The 10,062-nt window shown below is 42.8% G+C and overlaps 1 protein-coding gene across 1 annotated transcript in view; it reads left to right on the forward strand.

The window, feature by feature from the left end:
- Positions 1-3,229: 3,229 nt before the first annotated feature.
- Positions 3,230-10,062, forward strand: part of T265_01537 (hypothetical protein) — a gene marked incomplete at both ends in the record, with an annotated part of 107,148 nt that continues 100,315 nt past the window's right edge. Inside the window, 3 exons of the mRNA XM_009165596.1 lie at positions 3,230-3,421; positions 3,472-3,664; positions 3,709-3,810. Of these exons, the coding sequence (XP_009163860.1) occupies positions 3,290-3,421; positions 3,472-3,664; positions 3,709-3,810 (427 nt within the window). The remainder of the gene's footprint in view (positions 3,422-3,471; positions 3,665-3,708; positions 3,811-10,062) is intronic.

Below are 10,062 nucleotides of genomic sequence, written 5' to 3' on the forward strand. Positions count from 1 at the left end.
GTGCACCCAGAGACGATCTTACATTCTACAACAAAACTAGCTGAAGATGAAAAGATGTCACCTTTAAGCTGTTTGCTGTAATCTGATCGTGGAGATTCAACCCAGCGAGTCGCCTGTTTTTAGTGGCGATAAATGGATTGTCTGCCCTTTTCAAGGAAACAAATTGCGCAGCACTCGTTAATTTCCACAAACTACAAATCAAAAGCAGTGTCAAACCTCACCAAAGAACAGCCCAGAAAAGCAACCGGAAACATTGCTAGTGAAAACCAGTCGTGCATGTCAATAACAAGCAGTAGATCATATTGAGGAAGCAGACGTATATACGAGCTATTTTATTAACACTAGCAGAAAACGTGGTCCGCTGTCAACAACAGGAGGTGAAGCGCGTAAAACTGCGCGTCGGTAGCGACGTATCAGAGTTGGAGATAATTAGTAAGACCACGCCATGGGCGAGCTGCCGGAGCCTGTGTGTGGACAGGGGTCGCATGACAGACAAGTCAGTACAGCTTCCTCATTGCATGCTATTCTCCAAGTGCGGCTTAAAACGTAGCCGGCTTCTAAAGAATCAGAGGCGCAGCCTTTCCAAAATCTATCGATCAACCACGAAACTGTCATTTGTTTCCAACTCCATTAACAGCCGCCTGGAGGAAATAAGTGAAAATCGATTGAGTCCGATTTTCTAAAGCACTCAGGGCGGTGAAGTGGAGGAGGCCCCACACTTACTACGAACGCAATGAACATCCTAAGCGGGTGAAACGCAATGGCAGACTTAGCCGCTCTCGTCTGGCCATCTACTTTCTAAGCCGACTGGGTGCCATGAGGTTCTTACAGCGTGAGCATTGATGTAGAGCATTACGTGTTTCTTGCCCGCAACCGATATTCTTATACCCAAATGATAACAACCATCATAAAAATTACCCAATCTAGCGTACAGCGACCACGCTAGCGGCTTTTTGGTGGCAGTGACCACATTACCACACCGGAAGACGGCTAGTCACTGCTGCTTGCCGTTGAGCGAATTCGAATTTAACGTCAAAAACCGCGGCGCGTTGCACTTACAACATCAAGCTGTGCCACCCCAAAATCCCATCTTCCAGGTACGTCGACTTGGAAGATAACCAAGGAAACCGCTGGCCATTAGGGAGTGTGCAGAGTTAGGTGCATGCGGTTAGGGTAATCGCTCAGTATCGCAGATCAAGTGGTTCCTGAAGAAATCAGCCTAACCGATATCGCAAATATGCACCTTGTGGCGCACGGTTGCAGTGAGCAGTCAGAGTGCACAACAGCCAGTCTAATAATATTGTTGCTTCTAACATACGTCAGTGCTCCACCTGGTATACTGATGAGCCAATCTCCCGCCCTTGTCGGAGAGTTAAAAATGCCTCTCACACAGAGCGTGCATGAGGGTCTTCAAAATGATCTCTTTAAACGTTGGGGTTCACCAGTTCCCAATGCATCTTAACCAGCGCTTACAAAAGGCGGTGCAATGATGGTTAACAGTTTTTATGGACGAGCACTGCATCGGCAGTATGTAAAAGCAGCGGGGACTAGAGATCCGGGACTTCTGCATCTCCAAATATGACAGTATGGAAGTACTACCATCTAGCGGCCAAATTTGTGCTTGGTGCCCTGTTTAGTCCCAGATGTGCAATGGCCAACTGCAGCCAGCTGTCTTTGATTCACGCTGCCATATGCACGTGAACTTTACTTAGGGTACAACAGGCTGGCCTTTATATCTTGAAAGTCCAGGGGCTTGATGAGCGGGTTTTACTGAGACACACCGTACGTTTTATGAAATGATACTGTGGTCCCCGCATCTGTTCACGGATTCGCTGCTTGATAATCAGGATTGAGGTTTTCACCCATTGTTCAACCACGAAGAATCGCATATAAGGCATCTAAAAGTACCTTGAACTGGATAACAGATGTGACTCGAACAACAGTCGGCGGGAACGTATTCCGTGCGCCGAAAACCGGAAATGAGGAAAATTGTTGCCTAATAAGAATCTGCGCTCTTGGCTTGGAAGTTTTATCTTATCCTCCAGCATATTCGGTGGGTTAACGGTGAACCAATCTTCTTTCAAACCTTTTCCAAACAAGGAGCAGGTAAGCATTAGACCCCCTCAAGCGCCTCGGGACGGGTTTTTTGACAAATTAATTGGAGGTCAACAGCCATCTTCGCAAAGACTCGTTAAACACACTCAATGAGGGCTGCGTCCTTCTTGCGTCTTAAGCGGGCAATATGGTCGGGGCATTCAAGAAGCGGTCTAACGTAAACCGCGGACTGTACATAGAAGTACTTGCAAGCAGTGAGGTGGAAAGTTGCGCTAAATCGTCAGCAGAACGGCGAGTGCCTGTTGGGCCGATTTTTTATGGTACGACGGGAAAGAGATGATGATGAGGTACAGATACCTAGATCATTTTGGTATTCTTTATCTTAATGCCCTCTGGTCATCATGCGAAAAAAAGGCGCCCGCCGATTCTCTTACGAGTGACATATGGACGCATTTTTCGTCATCCAGAATAAGTTGCCAATCTTTTGACCAGTGCCTTGCAGCGTCAACATCCATTTTTACACTCTAAAAGCAAGCGACTCTGAACGAGTTTACTAAACGCTTCCCCACCTCTACGGCAGGCTTCTGCTTTGCGCATGTTGTAAATCTCAAACAAGTAGCTCGAGTACCGCCGGTTCACATTAAGGCGAAGATCGAACTTTAAAGTATTCAGATGCTTCTTCCGTAATGAAGTGGTAAACGTTTGGAATACATCATTCCGTCGTAGAGAACTTCCAAAACATTTGATAACGCAAAATAGGAAAATTTATTCCCCGAACTTTTCCAGGGATGACGCACACACTCAGAGCCCTTTAGCTCTTTGTTTGCAAAGGGCTCTTTCCTTAGGTACTGTATGTTATCCATGACTTCCCCTTTCCTCACTCTCTTTTATTGGAAGCGCATGTCGAATGATTCAGACAAGGGTATATGTTTCTTGTTACTTTTGGTAGAATGGGCAGTATGTGAGCCTACCTTCATTCTGATCAGCTTTAAGCAGACAGCCTGTTCGCTTAGTGATCCTTGCTCACTGTCCGTGCGTTTGGGGTTTTTCATTTTCTGCGGCACCTTCTGTCACCGATGCTCGTTCAGCTGTGTTAATACTCAACGCCCCGAACATATGACCTTTAACTACCTTGGCATGTTGTTTAAATTTTTAAAAACGCACATTGTCATAGAAATACGATCAATGCACAAATGAAATTTGCTTTCATAAGCTTCTGAATTACAATAAAAAAATGGTCCACCGCGATGTGGATATGCGTTTACTTATCGACGAAAAAATAAAAGGACGTTTATGCTTCAGGAAACCTACGATAGCACAATACAAAAGGACTTCGGTTCCAGCCAGACCATTCATAGAGCCACTGGTAATCCCGGAATATCCGATGCAAATTTCTTTCAATAACGACACATATAGACGCAACTGAAAGAATACCAAGAACACAATTCAGTAGAAGCTATCCATTCGAGAGCAGCTGCAGCATTGACCAAGCGTGGATCTATAACTCCAGATGATGAGTGTAAGAAAAAACGTTTGTTATCTTTCGCAACCACCAAAATGGATATTCCGGATAGTTATATCGGAACAGGATCTTTTGTATACAAAGTGCGTCAAATTGATAATAATTTTCAGCCCTCCAGGAACGTTTACCAGCAGTCATAGAGGCATTTACTCGTGGACTGGAACCAGCAAATAAACAAGAAAAACTGTTGCCCAATCTGGTGCAACTGACGCATCCACATGCGTTAAGGTTTGGTGAGCAATTACAAATCTTGCACACGTTTTTTCTCCATATATCGTGAGATATTTTTAACTAACTCCTCTGGACACTTATAAGTGTGCAGAGGAGTTAAATTCTGATTCTGATCGGGATCACTTGAGATCACTACTGCTTCGTGTGGTTAGAGGCGTCAATTTCGGCTTGAAGTTCACACTACGCGAAATGACCTCGATCATCACAATATGGGTTTTCCTCAACGTTTCAAATTACTGCCTGGGTTCGTCGTCCTATTCCTGTTTGTTGTTAGTCCTCTCCGAATCTGCAAATTCTTGACGATTATCTAGTCTTTTCGAACAAGCGATGTACCAGCAGCCATTTCTGATCACGCCAGCTTGTGCTAATCCGGTTTCTTGATCCTTAGTTCTTGTTGGTTCCATCACATTAGTTGCATTAAATGTTTTGAGGTGCTTGTATCGACATACGCCCAGTGTTAGCAGTCGTAAGAAGATACATATAATGTGTTGGTCTGGGCTGGAAGTTTGTTTCATTTTGTTGTTATACGACCCAAAAGTTAAAGGGCATGAGTTAGTTCACTAGTTCGCTGTACTTTAAGCGTTTACTTGTGATCTTCGTCTGGGGCGTGCACTAGGAGAAGCACTTGCATCAGTTCTAAGAACCTATCGTTTTACCACTCCGAGTAAAGACGCCTAGAAGGTTGCTTATAGAGATCCAAGATTTGGCACCGTCGGCTTCTATATTTGTCCTTGCATTCCCATGATCATTCGTTTCTATTACAGCTGCACTAGTTTCAGAGATTTTGCTGTATAGCTGTTGTGTTGGCTGCCCATATAGAATCACTAGTTTTATGAAAGTAGCATCAGTCACTCAAAAGAGAGTTGGTCACCGCGTCTTGGAAGTACTTCTAAACATCTAAACAACCTTAAGGCTTTTATCCCGTCCGGAACTTTGTGAGCGCGTGTTTTGAGACTTCTCGGTTTGAGAGTTGCAAGATCACGCGTGATCTGCATCTAGGATCCAAGCTCTCTTTTTATGTTGAAGATCTCCGTTCCGCCTTGTAGACAAACCATCATAGCCCAAGGTTTCTGATTTTGGTAAGCATTTTGTTTTTCACTATTGCGCCAGCTTATACAGGCTGCTAGTAATTTATGTTTGTCCCACCGAGTTTGCAACCTTGCATATCTTGAGTTCGTCAAAAAACATCAGACGTGGTGGGCAAGATTTGGCGGCAGAAGATTAATGTAGACGATGAAAAGCAGTAGGCCAAAGACGACCCCACGCTGGAACCCATTGCTCACACTATCAACAACTGTGAGTTATTGATTCTCACTATCCGTTGTCTTTGGCTGACAAAAACCTCCATTTGTAACAAATAAAAGTTTCATTTTTCTCCAAAAAATTGGGAGCTTCTGGCGATAGTTTTTATCATTAATTACGCCAAAACAGAAGATAATGCGTTGCTTTTTCTAAAAATGAACCAAACTGAAAATTGACGTCCATCGGAATACGTATTTGTCATATAGTGATGATCACTGCGTGAGTTGAATATTTAGCTCGTTGCGCTCTATTCCAAGTAGAGTGTAAAACAAAGGAAATGAGGGACGAACCGGCAAACACACGCACTTTTCTCTGAGTCGACTTAGTTCATAGTGCGCATACAGAATAAAACGAAACTGGGGATAGGCTGACAAGAATTTGCTTTTGATGATGTGTTCAACAGTTCACTCACTCTAGGCTTTTGAGTACCAGTTTTATAGACTCAGAAGTGAATATTACGTTTTTAAATGGGCTATTCCTAATAGCATAAAACTGCTAGGAACTTTCCAAATGTGTTGCACGGACCGTACACTCTCCTGAGTTATATGGTCCTTGTGATAGTTTCCGCATATCGCTGTGTTATGCTTGACGTACAATTGATTAAAAGATTGATAGTAAAAAGGTATTAGTCTTTTTGCATCTTAGTTTTCTACTTATTTTTCACCACTGGTCTGGCCGCCGTATTTAAGGTCACATTTACCAGGGCTTTGATTTCGGATTTCCTTAAACAGATTGAAGTGATTTTCTTGTGCCTAAAAACTGTTTTACTGCTGATGCTCTTGCTGTTTGCACTAGTAACTTATTATACTTTAACGGTTATTATCTTAGTAGCCGGTTAGCAGACGGCAATCACAGGCGGAAGACCGGCTTTGTTGGCAGATATCTCGCAATCACTGACATACTCTCAAAATGATTCTACCCAGTGGTAAGGTACTGTAACGGCCTGGTTAGAGAAGTCAGTAATGTAATGACTGTGTGGATAATAACCTTGCCATGGTGTTTACATGACTTTGAGAGCTGAGTTGTTTGCAAATTTTATGCGAATTTAATTCTGAAGTCATTCTCATGGTGCCACGGATGTTGAAAGTGCTTATCACAAGCGGGGTCTTGCATTGCTGTCCGTTTTATCTGTCTAAAAACGCCATTTGGTAATATGCGTGTGCGTTGTAAGGGAGCAATTGATTTTGTCGATATACTTGTGGCTTACGGTTGTTGTTTGCTCTGTTGATTTACACCCACAGTTTGAGATCTGATATCGAGAGGACTGTTGATAGCTCGTGTGTTGTTGTAAAATCAACTTAAATCTTGTCATAATGTGCGGAGTAAATATTTGTGGTCCAACAACTTATAGCTAACACGAGCCATTTGTCGTTAGTGTGAGTTATAAACAACTTACATACACTTACATTCCAGCGTCGCTTGTACACAAGGTCCGCATGCAACTGCTGAGTGATTCTTATCCCGCTGATTGTTTTGTAACTTTGCACGCTTTGTGTAGTGTATCGCTTTTAACCAGACGCTTTTGCGATGCGTAATCATACTAAAGTGGGACATTTTTTGGAAGATCTCATCTGCCAACAGATTTATATCCGTTGACTCGAAGCTATTATCCGTTGTTTCCAGCCTGGTTATTCACCTTGACGCAAAAATGGATTGTGCTAGAAGCCATATATAATTGAGTTGTCCAAGGTGCTTTTTGCAAAAGCGCCCATTTTGCCGTTTTTCTTCCCATGTTCTTTTGGTAAGCTCTGGATAAACGTCAGTAAGTTCTTCAGGCATTTTTAGATACACTGCGGTAAAAAAGAGACAACAGTCAGGTCCACAACGGCGCACTGATTTGTTGATATTCTGAGTCTTGTTGAGTAATGTCTGATTCGTATCCTCTCTGAGTTGGTTGACGCGTATGTACATTATTATGGCGTTGCTACAGCAGACTTGGTTAACCCTACTTCGTACGCCGTCCTCGTGCATTTTATTGCGCCTCTATAGTGATAGCACACTCCCTTTTTTATTCTAGTCCTCCTGATTCTGGTATATCCTAACTTGTCCGGCTCGGAGTACCATTAAGTCCTTGTTCACCCACTGTGGTATTTGTGGCGTAGAATTTGCCACTCAATGTGGTTAAAACCTTTTGATGTGCACAGTTTGCTTTGGTATTTTTTGGGTTTACTCCTAATTTCGTGTCAGAAAAATAAAAATGCGATGGATTGAGGACCGAGATTAAATGGTTTGGTTATTCCGAATCCGTGGAAGAGTACCCTTGTATATTATACGTTTTGCACTCAAATATGTTAGAAGCAGTGGCAAAATGACGATTTTTACAGCTCTTAGACAAAACAACGGTCGGTCTGTGCATTAAATTGGGTTTACTTTTTCCTTTTTCAATGGGGTTTTCATCCGGAAAAATTGGAAAAATATTGAACATGTATAATGGCTCAGTAAATATTAATCCAAGCGTTATTCCTCTGATGAATTTGTTGTCTTTTGACCAATATATCTGAACGACAACTATGAAGATTTAATGTTTTGGGTCCAATAAAAGTAATACAACAAACAAAATTGATTCTACCTTCATAAATATTGAATAGACGTCATTTTTGCGTTGCTTTCTCATTTTGCATCATATAAGGTTGAGTTTGAACTTTGATGTGACGGTTCGCATCCATCAAGTCAGGAGAATTCGCTGATCGAATTTTTGTTTTCCCCCTTGTCATATTTAGAGATCACGGCCTAGAGCCTTTCCCAGAGCTATGGCTATTACCAAAGTGTTTTGTTGAAATCCATATTTTTGTCAAGAACGAGGAGTGTTCTCAAATGTTTTCTGCAAGTCTCTCATCTGTTGCTTTACGAAGTGGTGTCCATAGACGTGTCCAAGAAGTGAACAAAGTGGCCCGGTCTCGCTTTCATTTACACTGCCTTTCGAGGTTTGCTCTCGATACGAAGGCACCTTACTCGCTTAAGCCAGAAGGCGTTTTTCGTGCACAAGTAATAGCCTACACAAAACAACGATACTGCTGATAACGATACTGATGACAATTATGCATAAAAACAGTAGACTTAGATGCCACAAATCAAAGCAGTGGTACAATTCTGCATAGGTCTTTCATACGAAAGCTGTCGGTGATATGAATCCTTTAAAGAAACTGGCAATATGAGACGTTAATACGCGTTTAATGCCCAGTGTGATATATTACAGCGCTAAACGCACCTCGATGAAAACACACAGTAAACCATAGCGAACGCGCCTCCTGGTCAAAGTAGTCCTGGAACAACATTCCAATCAGCACCCCATAAGGCTGTTGTAAGAGTGTGGCTTGACGTTCATCTATAGCCCTTTTTTGGAACACAGATGCTATGCAATTCAATGAAATCTCAAAGTCTGTGGTACTGCCAAGTTTTTCAGGCCTAATTAGAAGCAGTCGAGATGAAGGGATTTTTTTTAAAGTACTTATCTTCCAGCTACTAACCTAGCGCCTTATCTACTAAGCTATCTCAAACCCAAGTGTACCATCCGTTGCACACCTCAAAAAGAAAAAGTTTCCAGTGAATAATTTACATCCTTTACTGGAATGTGTCTGAACTAAAAAATTCTCACATTCTTAGGATTTCCTGTGGCAATATCGCAAGTCTAGTGATGAGATAACTGAAAAGCTAAAAATTTCCGCATAAGCGTAACACAAAAAGCAGCCCCCTGTAGGAATCATAAACAAACAAGAAAAAGTGAAGCAACTTGTTCTTTTTCGCATGGAACCACATGTGGACATTGCTAAATCCATTTACCGAGTCAGTTGATTACGAAAACACTATGCTGGTTTTCTGTTCCTCGTTCCATTCAGTGATGAGATTAAGTTTTATTCCGGATAACTTGCTCGTCGCAGGCTGAGCGACACTCAAGATCTGAATCTTCCTATTGGTGGCTGATGGCTATTGATGGGCTTGGATGCATTTTCTGTCAACAGAATTGGGAGATCAAATGGCTCAATGGTGTCTAAGTTGTTCGATACAGCAAACAGAGGAAACAGCCGACTTTCAATACAAAACCGTGTGAGGTTTGCTCATCGTATTAATTGAGGGGGACACTTTTTTGGCGAATTAATGGACCAGTTTCCCGTTAGAATCGTTAAAGTAGCACAGGGAAAAATATTACTCATGACAACTGCGGTGTATTTCGCCATGTATTTGTGGGTTTATTTTCACAATAATCCCATATAAATAAACAAAACAGAACACGATTTCTTAAACGTCGGGATGTCGAAGGCATGCCAGTTACGAATGGAGTTACTGTGATATGGTAAACTACCTCTGCTTACACATTTCTGGTTGGAAACTCTGCTGTCTTCAAAATATTAAGTTGCATCACTGTGTACAGAACATTTAGTACTCAGAAATTATTTCAAGCCCCTGAACGTAGACTGGCTGTCTTTCTAAGTTCCACTCGGATAAGGCCACCATCGGCACCGTTCAAAGACGGGGGTGAAGTTCTCAGGCAGCGCTTGTCCGATGTGTTTGCCTGCATTTGGGAAAAGGAGTCTGTCCCAGACACCTCGGGGGAATCTGCAAGGCTCGGGCCGCGTTTGCTAACTTGAGACACCAATGGCGTCAGAATGGTTTATCCCTGAATCTCAAGGGACGTGTGTATTAGGCTACAGTGCGGGCTGTTTTGTTGTATGGCTGTGAGACTTGGCCTATTCGAGCAGCGGAACTGAGACGTGTTCGGGTGTTCGACAATCGTTGTCTCAGAACCATAGCTCGTGTGAGTTGATGTCGGCGAATCCGTAACGAGGCAGTTAGAAAGCACGTTTTCGGTTGTGCGACGGGTACTTCCATTGAAGAATGTGTCCAGCACCAGAAGCTGCGTTGGTTGGGCACGTGTTGCGTATGCCGAACCATCGTTTACCGAGGAGAGTTCTGTTTTCCATGCCCCATTCAGAGTGCTGTGAACAGAGAAGTGG

Source organism: Opisthorchis viverrini, assembly GCF_000715545.1.
Source record: "Opisthorchis viverrini unplaced genomic scaffold opera_v5_17, whole genome shotgun sequence".
Classification (NCBI taxonomy): domain Eukaryota; kingdom Metazoa; phylum Platyhelminthes; class Trematoda; order Opisthorchiida; family Opisthorchiidae; genus Opisthorchis; species Opisthorchis viverrini.